This window comes from Scardinius erythrophthalmus (genome assembly GCF_964197995.2).
Source record: "Scardinius erythrophthalmus genome assembly, chromosome: 20".
Classification (NCBI taxonomy): domain Eukaryota; kingdom Metazoa; phylum Chordata; class Actinopteri; order Cypriniformes; family Leuciscidae; genus Scardinius; species Scardinius erythrophthalmus.
In genome coordinates this window covers 14,125,328-14,150,423 of record NC_138240.1, presented here as the reverse complement: position 1 = coordinate 14,150,423, position 25,096 = coordinate 14,125,328, and the positions used below count along the sequence as shown (strand labels likewise).

The 25,096-nt window shown below is 36.1% G+C and overlaps 2 protein-coding genes across 4 annotated transcripts; one reads left to right on the top strand and one right to left on the bottom strand.

Annotated features, from left to right (window-relative positions):
- Positions 1-225: 225 nt before the first annotated feature.
- sort1b (sortilin 1b) lies at positions 226-19,321 on the top strand. 2 transcript variants are annotated; one of them, XM_081349952.1, is made up of 21 exons: positions 226-772; positions 2,950-3,009; positions 3,564-3,637; positions 3,732-3,834; positions 4,103-4,264; positions 4,871-4,944; positions 6,499-6,545; positions 7,970-8,124; positions 8,202-8,346; positions 8,629-8,784; positions 11,567-11,673; positions 11,795-11,897; positions 12,547-12,718; positions 12,868-13,055; positions 13,147-13,336; positions 14,978-15,094; positions 15,279-15,390; positions 16,570-16,682; positions 16,777-16,897; positions 17,016-17,043; positions 18,103-19,321. In XM_081349952.1, the coding sequence occupies exons 1-20, from the start codon at positions 512-514 to the stop codon at positions 17,028-17,030; spliced, it is 2,475 nt and encodes an 824-aa protein (XP_081206078.1). In that variant the 5' UTR covers positions 226-511; the 3' UTR covers positions 17,031-17,043; positions 18,103-19,321. The 2 variants fall into 2 exon arrangements, with proteins under 2 accessions (XP_081206078.1, XP_081206077.1); XM_081349951.1 differs by having other exon boundaries at positions 17,016-19,183.
- ngrn (neugrin, neurite outgrowth associated) lies at positions 18,401-25,059 on the bottom strand. Of its 2 annotated transcripts, none has more exons than XM_081349953.1 (4): positions 24,931-25,059; positions 24,070-24,279; positions 23,885-23,995; positions 18,401-19,998 (listed from the first exon to the last, which is right to left on the bottom strand). In XM_081349953.1, the coding sequence occupies exons 2-4, from the start codon at positions 24,276-24,278 to the stop codon at positions 19,404-19,406; spliced, it is 915 nt and encodes a 304-aa protein (XP_081206079.1). In that variant the 5' UTR covers position 24,279; positions 24,931-25,059; the 3' UTR covers positions 18,401-19,403. The 2 variants fall into 2 exon arrangements, with proteins under 2 accessions (XP_081206079.1, XP_081206080.1); XM_081349954.1 differs by having other exon boundaries at positions 18,770-19,998; positions 24,833-24,984.
- Positions 25,060-25,096: the final 37 nt, after the last annotated feature.

Sequence of the window (25,096 nt, the reverse complement as noted above, 5' to 3'; positions counted from 1 at the left end):
ATTAATAATTCACTAAAGATAATTTGTTCATATGAAACGCAGGTGTCATTTTTAAACATGATACTGTCCTAGTAAGTGTGACGTGTCTAACTAACTTGACCGCACAGGCTCACGGAAACATGAATGCGCAGTTATGGACCAATCAGAAAAACGCACCAGTCGCTGCAGCCAATCAGATACAGTCTCTGCAAGGTGCATTCTTTTCACCGATAATTTTTCTTTTTTGGGGTATGCTCATTTTTTAAGTATTTAACACGAAATACTGTCAAGGATACAGTTTATTCCAGCGTCTTGGATGGTCTTTTTTTGCGTTCTTGTAAATTATCTAGATAAAAAAGGGGTGTTAAAATACTCTCTGAGGAGGCAGCACTAATGAGCAGCAGGGACCTTTCGCTGTCACAGGCAGTCTGTTTTTGTTGATACCGCCAGCAGCCGCTGACGAGGGAGACACTGAGAAATTAATGCGTATTTAAACAGCAACACAATCGTGTTGGAAATACACTGAAGAAAAATGCGAGACCTTGGACACTTTATTGCACTTTTATTTTTTCCCATTGCATTTTGTGTGGATTTCCATGTGGAACCAGGATCCTATAACGCGCACCGGGTGTATGTGAAGTCTCCAGTAGCCGTCAGAAGTCTGATCGGGACGGGATCGGATGCAGATATTTCGAGGGTTCACAGTCACATCCAGAAAAGAAGCGCTGATGTATTCGACTCCTGTAATGGCTTAAAGGAATATGAAACCAAGTTAACTAGCAACACACACAACGTAAGTTCACTTGAAGCACCGATGCAACCCCGTGGCTCAGCCTCAAAACCTAGGGATCTTTACCATAGTAATATTAATTAACTGCATGTACTTATAATAGGGTTAGGGTTTGGTTTAAGATTTATTTACTTGTAATTATGCATATTGTACTGCTATTACTATAGTAAGTACATGTAGTAACGTGTAACTACGTCACATTAAGTGTTACCCTGTTTTATGTATTTGTTAGTACTTTAATTGCTAGTGAGTAATTCAATAGTGACTATAAATATGATGAAAATCAAATGCATTTGTAATATGGACTAGATACTGGTCACAATTGTATTACTTGCTAACAATGGAAAAATAAGTACAAGTAACACAAAATTGATAGTTACGTGTTTTAATGTTTTACTAGATTTTGAAACACATCCTGTCACATTTGTTCAGCTCAAACGTATTCAAAGTTCTTGTAAAAGCACTTTAGTTTTGTGATAAACATAAAATGCAATTAAAAATGCAAGTTTTCTCTTTATATTAGAACATTTTTAAAACATAGCCCTCAGAATACGTTTCTCTTCCATTTCTGTTTTTATAACTATAAAATGTTGACGGTTGTGTCCTTGACAAGTGTAACTTTGGCTAGCTGCAGTTGTAGAACCAGTCAAACTGGTGTGACAACCTGTTTAATACCCACCCTACACACCACACACCACACCACACACCACACACCACACACCACACACATAGCTATGCTATGCCTATTCTAAAGCATGTTAAGTTTAGCTAAACCATATAATTTATAATAAAAACTAGTATAAGTTTTAATATTACAGAATGGAACAGTAAATAATACTGACACTAGTCATTGCAACTTAAAATTACTTCCTTTTCTCGGAATAAATTGTGGTTGCTTCTTGTCAGATGAGGTGAAACAATCAGGTTATATGAGGGTTGGTTGTAACTACACCTTTTTGAACTGTCAGCTCGCATCTACTTCACCAATCCTCTGATTAACTTCCTCTGTTCATTAGTCACAGATGTGTCAACCTTTTTTTTACACAGTCCTGTGGTCTGATACTTATACTGTGGTCTGATGTTGGAAGTTGTCATAAATTCAAAAGCTGTGACAGGAACTGCCACAGTTGTTAATCAACAGAAAATAGTCTCAAAGTGGTTTAGGACTATGTGTTCACTGACCTTTCGGCTTTTATATAGCCTAGCATTTGGATGTATGTTCAATTCTAGACTGTGTTCACTAGATGGGATTAGAAGATTTAACTGTTATTTAAAGGGACACATATGCAGCCCAGAGAAAGAAAGTGAAAGGTATTTTAGCTATTATCCTCATCCAATCTAGGTGCACTGTGGATATCAAGTGCTTTAAATGAGAGAATACAATCAGCATGTTTTTTTTTTCACACTTCCTTTTAGCCATTTGAGATTTTCATGAGACTCACATTGACTTTGAAAGTGTAAGGAACCATTTCATGTGACAAACAGATCAATGTTATGTCACCCTTTTGTAACAAATTGTAATAAGTTATATTAGCCTAACAATTTGGCTTTATATGCATCATGATCAAATTATTAATGCATTTAAAATTTGTTCTCAGAGTTAAACAAATCATCTAAACCAGTACTCAACCAGGGGGGCTTAGCAAACTAACCTCAGCAATAATATTATTTTTATTGGAAAACATACAGAATCAGAATTAAAATGAATTGTATTTAATGAATTTAATATATCAACACTCCCAATTTCTGTACATAAAACGTTGTCATAATTACAGCAGAAATGCCAGAGGAAATGTACAAAATGGTAGGCCTTCAAATAATGTATCTTTAAATGAGTCAAAAAGATTGAGAGCCATTGAATTATAACACTGTTGTTTTGATGTCATCTTCAATTTCACAATTCATTCCTATTTTTTCCATTTCAGTAATTTGTCATATCAGTCTTCAATGTGCTATTTTCAGTTTTGCGGTTAAGTGTCGTGAGTATAGGCTAGTTGCTAGGTTTCTAATTTAGTTTTTGTTTAAGGTTAGCATGTGCTTTGCATAGGCTGATAATGTCTTTCTAGGACATGCAATATTAAAAGCTTTATTATGTGCGTGAAAAGTCTTATATTTTGTCCATGACGACGCACATTTCAGTATTGGTTTTGTTTAATATTAATAAAATGTGTTTCTTTCAGTGGACTTTTCAAGATATCAGTGGATCCGTGTCTCTGGCCTGGGTGGGGGACGGAACTGGGGTGAGTTTCACTTTCGATTTATTATGTGTACACACTATCATATGCTTGCTGTTCTGAGATGAAGTCTCCGGAAAATAACTTCCACCATACTAAAAATGCCATTCAAGGTTAGATGAGGAGTCTTTTAGCTTTAGGTTTAAATTTAGACTGTCTATGTAATCTTTGCAGATCTCTTTGGCTGTTTGCAGTGCTCACAAAGAAAAAAAAAAGCTGAACTACCCCAGTCTTCAGTGTCACATGATCCTTCAGAAATCATTCTAAAATGCTGATTTGCTGCTTAGGAGACATTTCGTATTTTTATCAATGTTGAAAACAGTTGTGCTGCTTATTATTTTTGTGGAAATCTTGATATTTTTTATCTTTGATAAATAGGTCCAATAGCATGTATTTGAAATATAAATATTTTGTAACATTATAAATATCCTTGCTGTCACTTTTGATCAATGTATTGCGTCCTTACTGAATGAAAGTACTGATTTCTTTTAAAGAAAAAAAAAAAGGTTTCTAAAGGTTTGTGTCAAAAGTAAATAACTGTCTCTATGCCTCAATCTTAGGTAGTACTAGCCCTGACAACGTTTCAGGTGCCATTAGTCTTCCTGCGATTTGGTCAGTCTAAACTATATAGGAGGTGAGTACTGGTTTGAATTGTGTTTGTTCTTGTAATACCAACGTAGTGTTTGCTTTACTCCATGTCTTTCTCGATCTTCCACTCCTCGTTACAGTGAAAACTATGGAAAGTCGTTTGAGGATGTCACAGGACTCATCAACAACACCTTCATCAGCACTGACTTTGGGATCGCTATTGGTCCGGAAAACTCTGGAAAGGTGGGCAAGACATGTCAAAAATCCAGCATTTGCGTATCTTCTCCCAATAAGCCCACATGGGCTGGGGAGCTGGATCAGTTAGCTATGCTAAAGATGTTTCTCATGTTGCTGAATTGGCCTTTAGACACTCAAATGCAGCAAGTCAATCAAAGTAAAAATAGACTAATTGAACTCTCTGTTCTTTGCTGATTTTCCGATACTCAAAGCAATTATAGGGATGTGTGACAGCACTTTAAAGTAATCAAAGTCCTGATTTTCTTTCCCTCAGGTGATCCTCACAGGAGATGCTTCTGGAGGCACTGGTGCCAGAATTTTCCTTTCAAAAGACTTTGCCAGAACTTTCACCCACACAGAATTGCCCTTCCAGCCTCTAATGCAGATAATGTACAACCCTCAAAACTCTGATGTGCTTGCAGTCATCAGCACCAAGGTGAGAGCCTATCAAAATTTGTGTTATTTCTTTATGGGTGTTGAAAAGAAAGCAAGTAAGAGCCATTTGATCAGTGAATTTAATTAGTGTAAATGTATACACTTTATTCAACAAAGTATGCATCATGATCACATATTGAATTTAAGTCCTTATTTTAGACTCAGTGAAGTTCAAAACTGCCATCAACACATATTGGGTTTCCTGAACTGATAAGATAAACAATGTTGTGGTTATCTAAATGACGTGATAGCATATTAACTCTTTGCCTGCCATTGACAAGATTTTCCGTCATTTATGGCACAACGCTTCCCCACCATTTCTTTTTATATATTGACGGTTTATCCGTCTGGTTTAAATAATCTGGAGGCCATGATAATTTTGTGAATATGATCAAAGAGTTAAATATACTTATTGCAAATACTTGCTATTCACTTCCTTTCAAGTATATTTGTTAAAACAAGAAGATGATATACAAGATAAGAAAAGATAAATACAAGAAGATATACATAGATTGTGTAAATTCTTTTTTCCTTTTTTATGCATTTAAAGTGGTGCATTGCTGCTTTTGAACATTAGCATAATATCATCTTATTGCTGCTGTTTCAGAATGATCTCTGGATCTCTAAAGATTTTGGTAAAACATGGACGAAAATTCATGAGATGGTGTGTGTGGTGAAATGGTAAGATCTTTTAATGATTGTAAAACCCATTTACGCCTATAGAATGTGCTTTGTGTTTGTGGAGACACAAGGGGGTCTGGGTGGAGTGACTTTATATGGTATGTTTTACTTTTGGACCAGTCAGTTTAGGGAGTTCTGTATTGTTTTTTTCACGGCTGCACATCCAGAACACATAAAAACACAAACATGCAAATACGGCCACCATGGCAGCAACACGAGACATTCTCTGCTGAGTCACTGTGCTTTTCCACATGGCTCAGCTTTCAAATGTCCGAGGACACTCGGCTGCTCCAGATAAACTGCTGCATCAAACTTCAGTTGGATTATACAGTTTTTAGTTTTTTTTTTTTTTTTTTGCTTGAATTCAACAGTCCCTAGTTTATACATGTCAACTGGGAATAGTTATGTTGACAAGGAAGTTCTGCCAGGCTTATCATTTATTTGCACAATTAATGTTTGACCAAGGGAGCCAGGTATATATATATATATATAAAGTTCCTTCATTCCTCCTCTGAGCAATCCTAACTGAAGGAAGGCCTCATCCACTTACTGTACACATGATATGAAGTTCTCACGTGACTTCAGAAGCCAGTAAAGTCAAACCAAAAACATGGGTTGTTCCTGTTATGCAGTTTATTTTAAGTGAATATCATATTCATATTCAAATTACAACACACTATACAGAATATGCTTGTGTTGAATTTTAAGAATGTATTTCAATATAAGCATATACCAGAGTTTCAGCAAATTTAAGCTTAGCCAATTTATCAACTTTATTTTTTTCATCTTGATTATTTAAACAATGGCAAGAAAATTAACAAATGGAAATAAAGAGCTAAAAGTGAGTGATTGCAATTTTGAATTTAAAATGGATTCTTTTCATTCTTTACATTCACTGGGATGAATTAGAGTGATACCACAAACTATCTCAGAATTCATCAAATTGTGATGTTTGTGGTGTTTTCACATCCTTTTTCTTTCTTTCTTTTTTCATTTTTAGACTTTGCATAGCACCCAGGAACATGACATCAGTGCCTCAAACCATTATATTGTAATATTGTGATAAAACTAACTTATATAATTTCTTTCCTTAAAAAACTGTACGTTTAATATATATCCAATATATTAAGTATGAAAATGTGCTGCATGGAATGGCCCACTTACATTTCAATTTTAGAGACTGTTTTCAGTTATGTTGCAACCTGAAAACTCTTCAACCTGAGTCACTCCTTAGGCCTTATCTTAACAATACGTCATATGATCTGTGACAATTGTAGATATCCTGTTACAACAATGCCATGAATTTTAATGGAGAATCTCCATGCAACCAGTTTCTTGTTGCATTGTTCATGTTATCTATGAATTGAAAATATGGTTTGTGTGGTGATTGTCATAAACTGTCTCCTTCCTTGACATTTTAGTGTTCAGTACGTTTGTACTTACGCTGCAAAGTGCAAACAAGTGACTGATCTGAAGTGAACCGAAGTGAACCTGTTTTATGAGGTCTCTTGAGTTTAATCTCACAGATCAATTCTCTCTTCATCATTTCCATAGGGGAATGGATACTCTATTCGTCTCCGTCAACCTCAATGGATCCTGCTGTGAGTAATATTATCAACTTTGTTGATCTAAGGTGTGGTGACATGAATGTGTTTTGTTCTGTCACTAGTATGTGTTTGTATTGATTTCTTATGTGTGTTTCTGTACATCTTTGAGCATTAGTTACTGTAATAGTTGACTAAAGTTAACTAGTTAGTTACAGTAAAGTTGAGTTATTGTAATTCTGAAATGAAAGATTTTAAGATTGCCCTGCCAACATTTTCTAAAATACATAAATATAAGATTTATACATATATATATTCTTTTTTTTTTGAGAGAGAGAGAGAGAGAGAGAGAAATTAACTTTTTTAAAGACATTTATAATGTTACAAAAGATTTATATTTCAAATTAATGCTTGTTCTCTCTGTAAACATTATATTCAACAAAGTATCCTGAAAAAATGCATCACAAAATATAAAGCAGCACAACTGTTTACAACATTGATAGTAATAAGAAATGTTTTTTGAGCACCAAATCAGCATATTAGAATGATTTATGAAGGATCATGTGACATTAAACAGTGGAGTAATGGGTGATTTCAAAATATAATAAAATAGAAAACCGTTATTTCAAATTGTAATAATATTTCACAATATTACAGTTTTCAAACAAATGCAGCCTTGGTGAGCATAAGAGACTTTCTAAACATTAGAAAATCTTAAAAAAAAAAAAAAAAACTTTTAGTGTGTATATATATATATATATATATATATATATATATATATATATATATATATATATATATATATATATATATATATATATATATATTTTTTTATGTATATTTTATATTTTATTGTATATTTAAATAACAATAAATGAATAATATTATAATTTGCAATAATTGCACATCTATAAATTGATTAACATTTTGCTGAAACATAATGGCATATAGTCATTCGTGACATTTTGAAGAAAAAATGTTACCCAGCTAGATATTTAACCAAAATTGCAACAGCAGTTCACAAAAAGTTTTCAAAACATAAAAACAAGTACATGATCGAAAAAAATAAAATAAAATACAGCAACGATAACAGTCCTGTCAACTGGCCCAAAAGCGGCCGTCCTTACTGTTGAACCCAACTGAGTAAAAGTGTATACTTTTTCATGATGTTTCATAGCTTCCTTTTCATGATGTTTGGCAATGTGTGCATGTGCTTTTTTTGCAAGAGGGGATGTCAGAGGGGATGATGCAGTGTCCTGTGAGTGGTGTTGCTCATTAACAGTGTTTAGATAAAGTGTTGATAGAATTAGTTTGAATTAGAATTCAGCATCCCACAGTGGATTTGACTCAGCAAACCTTATGTTATTGCTATAGAAAAGCATGACACAGGCAGCGGCCCAAGTGCTATCAGCAACTCATAAAAACCAGATGCGTATTTCTGTAGTAATGTTACCTCACTATTTGTTGTTTTGTGTTTTAAGTTGATAAAGGAACGCTGGTGCTGAGGAAGTCAGTTGATCTTAATGGTAACTTTAAAACAGTCGCCGAGAGAATCTACTCCTTTGGGATCGGTGGACGCTTCCTGTTTGCTTCAGTTATGGCTGGATCAGGAAACATTATGCCGTCAGCATCAGAGGTCTGTGTGACTGTGCACCCGAGTGCGAGTGTGTTTATGCGTGAATGTGATGTTTTAACTATGTGCATGTTCTTTAGGACATTTTACGTGCAATACATGTGTCGGTAGACCAAGGTGAAACATGGAACATGGCTCAACTTCCTCCCGTCAGTCATGAGCAGTTTTACTCAATACTAGCAGCCAATGATGAAATGGTCTTCATGCATGTAGATGAACCAGGAGGTCAGTGTTTCCTTTTGTTTCATTTACCGCAACTATAATATATAGGCTTACAACTAACATTTTTCTGTTGTAGAAACCATCATGCCACACTGCTCTATCGATATATTATTTATTGTATGAAAATACAACAAAGTAAGAAGTAAGATCAACAAAGAGTGGAACATTGATCAGTTGTAAAAAGAAACAGCAGTTTTAAAAAAATACAACATTTTGATCTGTGCTACTTTATAGAGCTCAATGTTTCTATATTTTAACTGTATTGTGTTTTGTTTTTTTTCCCAGACGAGGGGATTGGCACCATCTATGTGTCAGATGACAGAGGCACTGTGTATTCCAAGTCTCTAGAACGCCATCTGTATACGACTCCAGGGGGTGAGACAGACTTCACGAATGTCACTTCCCTCAGAGGAGTCTTCACTACTAGCGTGCTGAATGAGGGTATGACTGCATCCTACTTAAGACGAATATACACTTATAGTCTGTGTGTATTTAACCTCAGATTACTCTAGGAGGCCTGTATCACTTGGCATACTTTAAATGTTTTTAAAAAACAGCTTGCAGTTTACTTTCTAAATATACATTTGAAAATGAACATGATATTTAACTTTTATACACTACTGTTTAAAAGTTTGGGGTCGGTAAGATTTTTTAAATATTTTTGACCAAATGTAAAAATACATTAAAACAGTAACATTTTAAAATATTGTTACAATTTAAAAGAACTGTTTTCTATTTTGAGATATTTTAAAATATAATTTATTCCTGTTATGAAAAAGCTGTTATTTTAGTAATTTGGTGATTATTTACTCACCCTCATGTCATTCCAAACCCATAAGACTTTTGTTCATCTTCAGAACACAAATGAAGATATTTTTGATGAAATCCGAGAGCTTTCAGTCCCTCCATTGGGAGCAACACAATTTACACATTCAAGGTCCAGAACAATAGGAAAGACATCATTCAAGTAATCCATGTAACTCCAGTGGTTTAACCTCAATCTTATGAAGCAACGCAAGTGCTTTGTTTGCCACTTTATTTATGAAAATATTTACCTGGCTGCAATCCAGTAGGGGGAGCACCATGACCCATCCGTGTTGTCTGTGTTGTGTAGACTCAAGACCGTAAGTTGTTCTGTGAACTCGCTTTGGATAATATTTTGTAAATATAGAGATGAATTGTTTTTTTTGTGCAAACAAAACACTTGCGTTGCTTCGTAAGTTTGAGGTTAAACCACTGGAGTCACATTGATTACTTTAATGTGTTTCCTATCGCTCTGGACGTTGAATGTGTAAATTGTGTTACTCCCAATTGAGGTACTGAAAGGATTTCTTCAAAAATATCATCATTTGTGTTCCGAAGATGAACGAAGGACTTACGGGTGTGGAACGACATGAGGGTGAGTAATTAATGACACAATTTAAAATTTTGGGGGTGAACTAACCATTTAAAGGGATATTTCACCGCTGGAAAGATGAATGTGTATTTAAATTGGGTCATTTATGTAGTAGGAATGTGAAATTATTTTAGAAATCGGTGCCTTCTAGACTGAGAAAAGCCAGAAAATGTATTTTTGGCTAGGGGTGGACGATATCTCGATATTTACGATATATCGAGATATTTTTTAAACTCGATATGGATTTTGACATATCGTATATATCGATATATTGTTTATATTTAATTCTGATTTCGCCAATTTGCTTGTTTGCCTTCTCTGTGTTGTGCTCGCGCTCGCCCTCGCCCTCCTCCGCCTCCTTGCTTTTGTTCCCCCTCCCCTCGCGTGTTGTCTCATTCAACCAAGTCCCCCGAGTTCGGTCAGGCACATCAATCTTTCCCCGCCCAGCGAGTGCTTGAAGTGCGTCAGAAACAGCGCGCGCGCGCGATCAGTTGTTGTTGGTAATTTTTTGTGTAGCGTCGCCTCTCGCCGCATTGCTTTTGTTTGAGGGCGATAAAAATACTCACACTTAACATGCTCCCCTGTAGAAACGGGCCTGGCAGCTCGCGCCAGGTCTAGACACGGTGAAAGTTTCCTGATTGTGACGGATGGCCGAATTTACATGACACATTATAAATTAGCATTAGCCTAAGTTACCTATTCTGCTATATACAGTGTCAAAAAGAAGATAAGAGGATAAGGTGGATAAAGACAGAGGTAAAGTGATGTAATGAATGAACAGTTTATCTAATTGCATAGTAGTAAGATACTGTAATTTAATGGCAGTTATTTTTACCTTAAACTTTATGCTAGCAGTTGTTCTGAGTTCTCCAGAGGCCCCAGACAGTGTGATTTTGTAACAATCATGTCAATTTTTAGATGCATTTTTATCACTTTTTTTTAATTAATGTTTTACTCTACAGTTGTGCAGTTTTGGGGGGATATGTGGCATTTTTTTTTTATTTATTTGCCAAAATTAGTAATGATATTTCTATACAGGTTTATTAAAAATAGTGCAATATGTATTATTTCTTCCTTTATTTTACAGTTAAATTATTATTTTTGTTTACAGGGATTTTTTTTTTTTTTAAATGTCGCAGAAGCACTTTGTTCCTACATGAACTGCCTACCTATTTGCACTTCAATAAAAAAAGACTTTGTGGTATTTGGCATATTTGTTTTTGCAGTAGTTTTCGGGGGGTTATTTTTCCTGTAAAGATATCGAGATATATATCGTATATCGAGATATAGCAAAATATATCGAGATATATTTTTTGCTCCATATCGCCCAGCCCTATTTTTGGCTCATGTGGATGAAAGACAACAACACCCAGAATGCACTTGCTTCGCTGCCCTACAAGGCCACTCCCAAACCATGCCTACCGGTTACAGAGGGCAGTATCAGAAGAAATGATACAACTAGGCTACTAGTTGACTCGAAACTGAAAAGATGCCGTTTTATCGTGAGATCCCACCCCCTATGGGCGGGTTGAAAACATGCGGAACTAGCTCCTACTACTGGCTGTAGTCTCTAGCCTCTGGCCAAAAAGGCCTCCAATGACGCAAAATGACAATTTTTGCGTCGTCTGAGTTGTTTTTCTAGACACACAATACAGAAATCTCTCATCTCAGGGGGACATGAGGGAGGGAAGCACAGTCATTCGAAAATACTACCGGGTTTCTACTGATACAAAGCTTAATGCTAATCAGTGAAGTATCCCTTTGAGTCTTTTCTGAAATGTCAGAGTAATTTTTATGCTTCTCTCTATTTGTCTTTTTCTGCTGAAGACAACTCGGTACAGACGGTAATATCATTTGATCAGGGAGGTGAATGGGTTCCTTTGAAGAAACCTGAGAACAGCAAGTGCGATTCTACGGCCAAAGACAAAGAAATGGTAAGAATCACTTTGAATGGAAGCTGTTATAATTGGACAGATGTGACCAAACAGTTAAAAACATTGAGAAGTCTAACAGTGTGTTTATTTACTTACCTTGTGTTGTCTTCCTCCTGTGCAGTGTAGTCTGCATATTCATGCCTCATACAGCACCTCCATGAAGCTGAATGTTCCCATGCTGCCTCTGAGTGAACCCAATGCTGTCGGACTCATCTTGGCTCATGGTAATTACACTTTTAAGAAAAGTCCAAAGTGCAATTTAGTTCTGTGGCTTAAATTGTAATGTCTCTATTTTAATTTTCATTTATTTTGTTATTTTTTATTTTATTTTATTTTTAATAAATTCTAACACATAAAAGTCATTAATATTAAATGGATAAAACAGAAACAAGAAAAATAAAGGTGCAGTAAGCAATTTCTGAGAAACACTGTTGATATTTGAAATCATCCCAAAAAACACACCCTCCCCTCATTGCTCCCCCAAAATTCCTGATCACGCAATGCAATAGTAGATGGCCTTCCTGCTTAGGTCTCTCCAGTGCTAGAAAGTTTCTAATCTCCAATATTATTGTGCTGTTGGCTGATCATAACTTTTATTTTTCCAATGATATTCTTCTGACCTTGTCTCTTTTGTAATGTCTCTCAGCCATCTCTCTTTCTACAGTCTTTTTTCAAATCTCCCTCTTGCTTCCTCTTGACTGTATACTCCTCCCACTGCTGATTGGCTCCAATCCACTCTCAAAAGTTTTTTTCAGAAATCATTTACTGCACCTTTAAAGATAAAGTGTAATTTCTGCGTCACCAAACAGAATTGCATAAATAATGACTTTCATATAATGAACCTTTCTGCCATCCCACTTACTCTTTTTTTAGGCAGCGTGGGTGACTCTATCTCAGTGAGGACACCTGATGTGTACGTGTCTGATGATGGAGGCTACACCTGGCAGCAGGCTCTGAAGGGGCCGCATTACTATGCTATCCTGGATTCAGGAGGCCTGCTGGTGGCCGTGGAGCACAACCCATCACAACTCATCTCTGAGATTAAGTGAGCTTCTTCCGAGATTCTTGAGACGAAACCCATACAATTGGCTTTTATATGGACGGTTTTCCATGCCAAACTGAAGAAAATGCTAATATTTCCACATGCAGAGTGCCGGTACATGCTGTAAAACTCATGGTTTGTGTGTCTCTCAGGTTCTCCACCGATGAGGGGCAATGCTGGCATGTTTATAAGTTCACCCAGACGCCGATGTACTTCACAGGGCTGGCCTCAGAGCCTGGTGCCCGCTCTGTGAATGTCAGTCTCTGGGGTTATGAAGATGCTTTGATCAGCCACTGGGTAACTTACACCATTGACTTTAGAGACCTGCTGACACGTAACTGTGAGTGACCAGTTCTGTTTGAACCACACAAAATCAGACATTTATATAATTGGGTTTAGCACAAACTAATCTGTCGCTGTCTATTTCCCAGGCACAGCAAGTGATTATGTCCAGTGGCTGGCGCACTCTGATGACATCAGCGACCCGGAAGATGGTTGCATGCTGGGTTATAAGGAAAAATTCCTGCGTGTGAGAAAGGACTCTGTGTGTTGGATTGGCAGGGATTACATAGTCACCAAGCAGCCCACACCATGCATCTGCACACTGGATGACTTCCTGTGGTGAGTGGAAACCAAAGTTATTGTAGCTTTGCTTTTTGTAATTCTACTTTGAAAAACATTTTAGTTTTAGTTCATTTGAGGAATCGATTGTTTAGTTTCAGTTTAGTTATTTCATGCATATTTCTATTTCATTTTACTATATTTTATATCAGTTAATTATATTACTAAATTCAGTTTTAGTTAAAAAATTTGTACCGCATGTTTGGACGCATTTTCAATGCAATGGTCAAATTAACTTTTGTCATATGTTGTATTGTCATTTGCTAGTAGAATGTCAGATGTCTTAGTCCACACAGACTAGAGATGCACGGATCAGCTCTAAATCATTCACCCACCAACCAGCCGAACCTATGATTTTCTCGCACCCGATAGTCACATTACAATTATTCAAATTTTCAGTGTTAAGCATGATGATATATTACACTGAAGTAGGCTGCTTTTAAATGAAAATTTGTATTTTCTTCTTTGGCAAAATTACATTTCCTTAATAGCCTGAACACAGGCTTTACTCCCTTAAATTGGAATGTCACTGTTTCCGTCATTGCGACTTCCCAAGCCCACACACAAGAAATTAAATACGTTCAACCCAAGCAAAGGCTAGACATAGGCTAATTTATTAAATTGATTCTGAATAGACAACTAAAGAAAATAACGTGTCATTTACTACAGGTTCTGACAAATGTTAATTGCTGCAGTCTGTTTTAAATGTTTAATAATAAATCTGAACGAATAATTTTTTTCAGAAATTGCTTTGAATTAATGATTTAATGACTCACTCATAAATACTTCACTTGTTTCATTACTGGATGAATCAGCGTTTTTTAAAGGGGTCATCGGATGACCATTTTCCACAAGTTGGTATGATTCTTTAGGGTCTTTGTGTAAATTTTGTAACATACTTTGGTTAAAATTCCTCAATGGTTGTGTAAAACAACACCTTTTTACCTCCTCAAAAACAGCTCTGTTCACGGCGACCCGTTTTGGTGCATGTCTCTTTAAATGATAATGAGCAATTGCTCACCCCACCCCTCTCTTTCATGGGGCGTGTTGACACAAGACACATAACGTGCTGCCTTGGCAACCTGCCTTGGTGGACAGTATACAAATGGCTGAGGGCTGAAATATGCTAATATGGGACAGTCCGTCAGAGGTCGTGGGCGGAGCATGAGCAATATGACATCATATTGCACAGAAAATCCAAACGGCTTGATTATTGAGAGTGTTTAGACTTTTTAAAGATAAAAAAAAGGAGTGAATGGTGTTTTTTTTCATTGTATGCACACTGCAAAGACACATTTATATGCAAACACCATATAAAAGTGAATTTTGCATCCGATGACCCCTTTAAATCTCTTACTCGATTCAATGACAAATACATTTTTTAAGTCACTTGTCACCACCTGTTGGCATAAGAAATGGTTATTTGAAGCGCCATGTTACTTTTTAAAAGGTGATTTACTCTATTTTGATTGCTTTCATTTAAACTTTTTTTATCCAGTTCTTCTGTGATAATATGTGAATGTCTTCTGTGAATAAATGAATTAGATTTCGTGTGTGTTTGAATCGAGATCGCTATCTTTTAATGATTACTCGTGCAGCTATATTTCAAAGTTTTCAAATCTTCTCTTCCCTCCTGCTTAGTGACTTTGGATACTACCGTAAAGAGAACAGCTCAGAATGTATTGAGCAGGCTGAGCTCAAAGGCCACGATCTTGAGATCTGCATCCATGGGAAAGAGGAACAGCTAAAGACCAGTGGGTAATGCCCTCTTTGGATTATTCTCCATTGCTTGAAGACTAAATCTTTGTCTTAAAAGTAGACAAGTTGAGAGTCAAGGTTTTTCACTTGCTTTAATACCTTACATCTGGTTAGCGGATGCTAGCTTCTCTTTGACTTATTAAGAGAGCTCTAAAAAACATACGTATTACAATTTATTTACCAGGTACAGAAAGATTCCAGGTGATAAATGTGAGGGAGGAAAACAACCAACAAGAAAAGTGATTGACCTGAGCAAGAGATGTGTCAGCAACCTGCTGGCGGACCCTCAGCTGCTGGTGAGACTGCAATTAATTTGCTACATATAGAGTGGTGCAGGTATGCCATCATTTTGTTGGAAACGAGTTAGCATTTTAGCACTTCTGGTTCCATTGTCCCGAAGTCAATGGGTTTTTGGTTAAATGGCTGATAGAAGATCTGTGGTGAACACAAGTTTTCAAGTCACGTTTTATTCTATGACATAAAATACATCAGTGTTTTTTGCAATAATCCAAAAGCCTATGGAAAAACATATTGGGGTTTTTTTTGTCGAGGGAACCAGTGTGATGCTAACTGCCGACTGGCCTATAAAGTGACGTCACACTTGCCCCACTCTATTACTAGTTTAATAATTCAGACAGGGGTTCAAATGTGTATACAGCATATACAGTATATATATGTTCATCCAAAAATTACATTTTTGGAAGACTATCTTGGCCACTCTTTGGAATATAATACATTTGATAATAATACAATTTATAATACTTTTATGGTGCTTTTTTCATTTTGGAGTTTAACAACCCCAGTTTCAGGGATGAAAGAGACATTGAACAACAAATTATTATAAAAAATGATCTTTCAGTGAACTATCTCTTGGTAGTAGTGACAGATCTTAAAAAAAAAAAAAAATTAAAGTGCCCCTATTATGCTATTTTAAATGTTCCAAATATTGTAGTTAGATGGCCCCTACAATAGGTTTTACATGCATCCAAGGGCAAAAAACACTTTAATTTTCTCATAATATACATTGCACATCTCCTCAAAGATAATGAAAATGGTTTGTTCTAAGATTCAGTCTATCTAATCGCCTCCTTTCTAAAAGAGCCTACTCTGCTCTAATTGGTCAGACGGGCTAGTCTGTTGTGATTGGTCTACTGCTTACAATGCGTTTTGGAAACAAAACGCCTATTACCATATCTGAATTTCAGCTTGGGAGGCATCCTCAGTGCTTGATACACAGTGTTTTGGACAGTAACAATGGCATCCATTTTACATATCATCCTTTTGAAATGCATGCAAAGCGGATTCGCAGTGCTGAAAATAGTATCTTCTCAACATGACGACAACACGAACCAAACTCTTCCAGGCCTCAGCTACAACTACATTGTTTGAGAAAATAGAACATTTTCATTTCATGCTCACTTTAAACCTCAAATACATGTGCACCGTTGTTTACCCTGTATCTCTGTAATCCACAGACAGCTAAATCTACCTCACACACCGCCCCTATCATTGCGATCGTCATAGCCATCCTGCTGACCGGTGCAGTGTTTGGGGTTCTGTTTGTAAAGAAGTATGTCTGTGGCGGAAGGTCAGTCTGCTCTCTAGACATTTTAGGGGTTACATATAGAATATGTTTAATCATATAAAATAAAATAAACTGTCTTGGCCTCAATATTTTGCAGGTTCCTGGTACACAGATACTCAGTCTTACAACATAATGCGGAAGCCAACGCCATAGATGAACCACTGGACACAGATGTGGCTGGAGCACCTAAGATTGATTTCCACGATGACTCAGATGAGGTACAGATTTTGACCATCTCACACTAATACATACACCTAAATGGAATCTTCTTTGGTATTTGTTTAGGAAAAAAAGAGAGCAAAATAGCAGTGCTAAATGAATGTGTGTTTTTGGCAGGACCTACTGGAGTAAAGCTGTGCATTAGGTGAGCACAAGGAGCTACATTTCCTGTCATTCAGGCATTACTGCTGCTGTCTCTCTCCTCTCTCTAAAGCACAAACCAGCTGTCAGCTTTCTCAAACTTAATCTACCAGCTAATGTCACGTGCTTCCTTCTTCTTGACCAATGGGAGGGAACCTGGTTGCTTCTCCACCAATAGGATGATGGGGATCAATCTGATGATACTGTACTCATGATAGAAATTGGGGTCTTCTGGGCAGGATTTTAAGGATCAAACCTTGGTTTGATGAGACTGTCACTGGGGTACTTGTAAAATACTTGCTTTTCTTTTGATATCCAGATGCCCTTACGTCAGAACTAGAGGTATATTATTATTTCAGCAGGAATTTCATTCAGCAAAAAGAGAAAAATGAATCATATCATATGCGATGTTTAAAATACTGTGCTACTGAACCCTGACTGTGTTTATTTCTAAAACGTGATCATGCCTGCTGTCAAAGCTTTAGTAATGCCCACTTTACTGTAAATAAGCAGGTGCATTAATGAATATAGCAATACAATGCTGAGAAACAGGCAATAGATTTGACTTTACAAAAAGGGAGAATATATTTATAATTTAAGATTTATGAACATTATTAATTACCTGAAACTGTGTAGCTAGGCTGCGAGTTTGATAAAGTGGGATTGTTATATGGACAAATAACTGTAGAACATGGAGATTACACATTTGTAAATAAGCAACTGTCTCACTTGACAGTTAGGTAAAGTTTTGTAATAAATATTTTTATGAACTAAATGATGCAGATGCATGTAAAATAGAACACAACACAACTGTAGTTTGTGTACAACCTTGAACATTTTGCCCAAATCAAATTTTGTAGTAAAATAGTTTTATTAGATTTCGACATTTGTGCTGTGTCTTGGTTCTCGTCTTGACAGCAGGACAGTACCATGTTATCAAGAGAAAAAGTGTGACTTGTTTTTTTTTTACCATTTCGCATAAAGACGCCTGTCAAAGTGTTTGAGTGACAAACCATTAGTTGCAATAATTTTGCATGTGTTAATTATTTTCATGTTTATGCAGCAACTTCAGCGAGGTGAGAACAGATCCAGTGGTCTGAAGTCTTTGACCATGTGATTTGATTTTTGGATATTCAAATGCAATAGAGCAATTTAGAACCTTTCTATTGGTACTTCCTGTTTGCATAGATGCTTGATGTCTGATGCGGTGAGTTTTTATTTTATTAAGTGTGTATTATGCTATTTTAAAGGTTCCAAATGTTGTTTTGGAGATCTCCTACAATAGGTTTACATGCATCCAAGGTTAAATCACCGATTACCATATCTTAATTTCAGCCCCGGATGGCTTGCTCAGTGCTTGATACAGTGATACGGACAGTAACAATGGCGTCAGTTTTTTCAAATCAAATGCTATTGAGCAATTTAGCACCTTTCCATTGGTACTTCCTGTTTGCATAGATGCTTGATGTCTGATGCATTTTTTATTAAGTGTGTATTTAAATATCATTTCTACAGTTAATTTGGAACCATTAGTTTCAACATCTCTAGCAGTTGTTTGCTTATATTCACATACATAATAAAAAGTCTCATATTTTCTTAGAAGACAATCTCCTTTGCAAAAACTATGAGTTATATATGGTGTTAATAGGTATAAAAACCCTAGTGTATATTTTGATTCAAGTGCCTAGCATGGAGGCAGAGCTTGTGCCTTCCAGTGAAAGAGATTAATTCAAAAACAAGAGAACAATCTCATTTATGAATAATTACCACAGTTCATTATAACATGGGCTTTGACAAACTATGACAAAATATTTCAGTTGATAAAAAGATCTGTATACATTTTATACAACAAAATAAAAACAAACATGCCCCTTAATTGTTTAATACTTCTTGTCTTACTCTCCATGCTTGGGAATAATAATAATTATAATAGATACAATGTAAATGAAATCTAAAGCTAAATGATTTCAATTGTGACAGTGATTTTATTTATATGACGTGTAATGTCTTTCCTCCAGTGCAAAATCAATGTACATATTAGTTGTGAAGCTCTGTATATACAGCAATTCCGACTTTTTGTCTGTTATTTTTTGCTCTGTATATTTGGAACTGTTTGTTTGAGAAATAAATTGATTTGCCCCACTGATTTTGTATATATTTTTGGCTTAAAAAGCAAAAATATTTTTTGAGTAAAAAAGCAAATGTGATGCACACATATGCAAAAGTGTACAATAAGCCTTTAAGTTTTGTTACAAATTGTAACAATAAAGTTCCTTCCAATTAAATACGTTTTTCAATCATAAAAGAACATGCCAAGACTTTAGCAACAAGTGTCTTGATAAACATGGAGGACTTGGCAGCCACTCAAATTCTGTACAGGAAATTGCCTTCTTCGTCAAAAAAATCGCTTCCCTTCTGTTTCACTGAATTGGGGTTTTTCTGCAGCGTTTGTGCGATGTGCTCTAGCTCTTCCTCTGTCAGGATCACCCCATCCCACTCTTCTTCTTCCTCTTCCTCCTTCTCCTCCTCCTCTAACTCTATATCATCTCTCATGTCCATTTTCACTGTTGAGTCAGGCTGCTCCTGCAAAGCAGGTGTCAGTTTGTGTACAGCTGATAGTACTTGAGATGGTACTACGTTTCCACCAGAGGGCGTCAGTCCAGTCTCACCCTCCCTCACTGCAAGGGCTGTTTTACGCTGTGTTGTCAGGGCACCTGTTTTTCCGGAAGAGAGTATGGCTGGTGTTGCACTCTTTTGCAGTCTGGACTGTTCAGTTTTGCCATCTCTGAGAGACTGCTGCCCTGTATTGACAAACACTTTAGAGTCCTGCTTTAGCTTTCGGACAACTGTTGGGGTGAATTTGCTGCGGAGGACTTTGGAGATGACATCAGGGCTTACAGAGAAACCCTCAGCTAATCTCTGTAGTGTCCATTCCTCTGGGGACTCCTGCTTTAAGTACCTGGGAAAAGAGACATATGACTGCTCAGTGTTTGGAGGGGCGGTAGAGAACTGCAATATTTTGGGCATGACATTATATATATATATATATATATATATATATATATATATATATATATAAATATATATTATGTTATTACATACAGAAATGTGTTTGATTTTAAATTATTATATGACCATAAGTTTCTAGCATTGCTAAGGAATATATTAAAATTACACTTATATATATATATATATTTATACACACTAAAATTCAAAGGTTTGGGATCAGTAAGATTTTCTCTCTCTCTCTTGAGAGAAATTAATACTTTTATTCAGCAATGATGCATTAAATTGATAAAAAATGACTAAATAATTTTGTATTCTGCTAACAGATTTTTATTTCACATAATGCTATTCTTTTGAACTTTGTATTCATCAAATAATCCTAAAAAAGTATCATGGTTTCCATGAAAATAAGCAGCAGCATAACTATTTTCAACAGTGATATTGATAAATGTTTTTTGAGCACCAAATCAGCATATTAGAACGATTTGCAATCACAGGAATAAATTACATTTTAAAATATTAAAAAAGAAAAAATAGTTATTTTAAATTGCAATAATATTGAACAATATTACTGTTTTTACTGTATTTTTGATAAAATAAACTTTTTTTTAAATCTTAAAATAAACTTTTTTTTTTAAATCTTACCGACCCCAAAATTTTAAACGGTAGCGTACATTTAAAAAGAAATATTAAAATACTGGGCATAGCAAAAAGATGAACACTTAATTAATATATTATTAATTTGCAACCATAGCCATTAATTATCTGACATACTCAAACACCACGATTTCATACTTAACAAATATTAAAATCATAGGCGGAGTTTGACATTCGAGCCAGGGGGGGCAAAAAAAAAAAAAAAAAAAAAATCATTGTAGCCGCTGGGACCTGCATGGCCTATCAATTGGGGAACTCAGCACTAGCACATATGGACAAAACAAACATGCTAAATAAACACATAAATTTTTAACCCGATAAAAAAACAGTAGGCTACAACAATACAATCATATTTGTAAACAGGCCGTAGAACTTTGCATAAACAGCCACTTGACTTCGCATCGCATCTTCGTTCGGACACAGTTAGGATCAATAAAATGTGGACCACTTTTGCACTGTTAAAATATTGTCTTTAACCAAAACGAAAAGATTTTTAAAGTGTTTCTTTCCTTTTTTCAAAACACATTGTTGGAAGCTTGTTTCTGCCACTGAATAATAAATAAATAATAGCGACTTTTTATCTCGAAATTCTGACTATTTTTCTCACAATTGCAGTCAGAATTGTGAGAAATAAAGTGGCAATTCAGAGAAATAAAGTAGCAATTGTGAGATATAAAGTCGCAATTGCGGGATATAAAGCAGCAATTCTGAGAAATTAAGTCTTAATTGCGTGTTATAAAGTCAGAATTGTGAGATATAAACTATTCTGAGGTAAAAAAAAAAAAAAAAAAAAAGTCCGTCTTTTTTTCCCCTTAGAGTTGGACTTTATATCTCACAATTGTGAGAAACGATGTCAGAATTGCGAGATATAAACTCGCAATTGCGTGTTATAAAGTCAGAATTGCATGATATAAAGTTGCAATTGCGAGAAAAAAAGTCAGAATTCTGACTTTATATCACGCAATTCTGACGGAATTGTGGCGGAAATACATTGTGGCAATTAGAGTGATTAAAAAACAAGATATATTTCGCATTTTGTTGTACTTCATAAAACATTTAAAACATTTTGAGACACGGGAAAAATGAACAGTCACTCAACACTCAATACTCTCCACTTTTGAAACATATTGAACAGCATATTGAAAGCAGTGTGTTGAGTTTCTCCAGCTTAAGCAGTTATTTGGAAGAGAAATAAAACTTACAGTTTTGGTGTAACGAGTCCGAGATAACTACAACGCTATTACATGCTATCTTTTTTTACTAAAGCCAGGGCTCCAGACTAACTTTTTTTATTAGGAGCGCTGTAGCCCCTGACTTAAAATTTTAGGAGCGCAAGCAGAAAATTTAGGGGCACACCTTAAATCACCTTGCAATGCAATTATTCACATTTTCCCCCAAAATAACTATTACTGACAAATGCTTTGATAATAAATAGCCTTAACGTACAGAAATTACAATGTGCAGTTTTATTTTAAGTTCACAGGGCTCCAGACTAACATTTGAGGGCAGCGGCACTAAGTTCTACAGAACGTATTTGGTAGCACTGTGGGATGACAAAGCACTGAGCTTAATTTGAGGTGTATAGATAAAGTTAACTTTAATTATTATCATAGATATTATGGAGTGAAAATAGCCAGTAAGCGTCCTCTGCAGCTATGTTTACAATAGTAATTTAATCTTTTTCTTTTTTTTTAAAAAAATAAGTGTGAGTTTTCCTACTTCTTGAAACTTTTAGTTTTATAAATAGGTACAATCTTTAAAGGAAGAACAAAAAATGTTTTGGTCAACACATTAAAAAATAACATTTAAATATGATAATATAGTTTTGAAGTGCTGGAAAAATATGTGTAGGCTACTGTTATAACCACAGTATACCATAGTTACAGTTGTTACTACATTAAATCCAAGGTGAATGTTGCTGATCTGTGGACCAAGCCTTCTATAACTTGTTCGCTCATTGCACGTTTCTCCTGGTTTCCACGTCAGCGCTGTTTGATCTTATATGGTTTATAACAGAGAATTCTGCGTCAAATCTGAATGTTTCTCACTTGATCTCGCAGCAATGTTATTAATTCTGTCGCGAACTCAATGGATTTCTTCACGGGATCTCCACGACCTAACTGTTTCGCGTAATCGCGATCGGCCCGCGACTGGCGAGAGGAGCTCTGTCTATTATTGGTTCGAACTATTAAACGGTCTGTGAAGCAGAATGAGTGCTGAGTAGCGCAGTTTTTTTTCCACTTTCATTTTGTTTTTATTTATTAACATGTCACGGCATACTCTATGCTTGAGGCTGAGATTGAGTGTTTAAACTGCGAAGTGCCTGCACTGTCTGCAAATTTCGTTTTCCCCGCAGTTCTGGGGTAGCGACTGCCACATTCGTAGCTCATGGAGTTCATCTCCTTACAGTACCTCAACCAGCTGAATTCTCGTAGCCAGTCTTCCCGAAAATAGTGGGTTCAGGCCTTTATCACCTTACAAACCTCTGACTCTGAATCATCATCATCCTACTGTGTCTGTCCGTGACATTGATATTTGTCTCCGTCTCCTTCCCACTGACGTTTACGCGCGCTCGATTATCTCTAGGACCCTCCCCCTCCACACATTAGCCAGTTACAGGGGCCATTCCCTTTTCTTCTCACACTCATTGGCCTGCCACACATTCGCGCCCCTTCCACGTTTAACGTGAAAAAATTAAAAAATAAATTACTGGTCGCACATGTGCGACTGGGTGTAAAATTCAGTCGCACACTCTCAAATTCTGGTCGCAAAATGCGACCATTTGGTCGCAGTCTGGAGCCCTGAAAGCAGTAGGCTATATGAAATCAGATGTATTACCTACCACCATTTAGTTGTTTTGTGTTATTTAAAATATGTATAATATATCTTTTTTTTTTAAACAATGCAATTATAATTTTTTTTTGTTGAGAAAATGCAATTACGTTTCAGCCAACAGGGGGGGCAATGCTCCCCCTGCCCCCCCCCGCAAACTCCGCGCATGATTAAAATGAATACTAAAGTCCTTCAAAGAGATTTTCAATATAGTCACATGCATGTGATATAAGTGAATGCTGAATATAAACATACAGTTATACAAAAATGTCTGACAGCTGAGCTCAATGCTGTGACTGACCAATCAGAATCAAGAGCTGTGTAATAAACAGACATATTCACACTGATACCTTATCTGTTCAATGGCATCCCAGGTGAGTTTTCTCTCCGGGTCTGCAGGATTGCTCATTTGCCTCTTGATTATGTGAAACTTTGCTGCTTTACGCCTTCTCTTCTCTTCACTGCACAGGAAATAATTTTAATACATGAAGACTGAGGTATTTGCATTTGTGCTCCTGACTGTAGAAGGACTCACCTAATAACAGAGTTCAGTTTGGCTTCCACTGCATCCATATCATGGTCATCTTCAAACATGTCTTCCTGTTGTTTCTGTTTTGAATGTGAATCAGAATACCTCGGCGACATCCTCCCGTATGCGCCTCGACTGGCATGGCGACAAACAGGTCCTGGGAAAGGGGCCAGTTTGGTGGCCAACATGTAGGCCATTCTCCATGGTGTGACCATTCTGCAACAGTCACAAACATAAAGATAGTGACATCTGAAATTGCTACTTAATCCAAACATAAAAAGGACTATTTATCAAATAACTTTTTATAGTAAGATAATAATCTGAGAACAAGCTGAAAGTCAAGTTGTTGTTTTTATCATTTAAGGCTAGTAGACACTGGTCAATTTTGAGATTTTGGACTATTTTGCTTCCATATTTTGTCTTCTTTCAGACTGGCGAAAAGGAAACATTTAAAGTACATTTTAATTTTATTACACTTTATCTATTAGCGTCTGTAGATTTCAATTACAATATATATCTTTAAAGTCTGTTTTGTCAGAATTAGTTTGTTTCTCTTTGTGCAGCGCCAGAACCCCCCACTAACGTTACAATAATAGCACGTCAAACTTTTAAGTTTTATTCCTATCTCTATATTCTGAAGGTTTTTACATTTTTTCCCCCATATATCATTCGCCTGATTTATGTAACATTTTATTCCTAAAAACTGAAAATAACTATTTCTACGTCACCTCTCTAATTAGTAAACCATCGCACAAAAGGTCAAATTTACCTTGCTCTTTTTCGTAGTTCAAACTTTACATTTATACAACCATAAAATGTCAAATTGCTGTGCGTATATGTTTTGTTAACAGTGCCTGTAAAACTCACATGTTCCTCTTGCTCTTCTCTCCTTCCACGGTGATATTATTACACCGGAAGCGTGGTTTATCCACGCATGCGCGGCAGTCATTGGATTCTTTCCGACTTTTACAGTCTACTCGGCAACACTCGGCTCCGTTCGCCGATCACATGCCACCGGAAGCATGGTTTATTC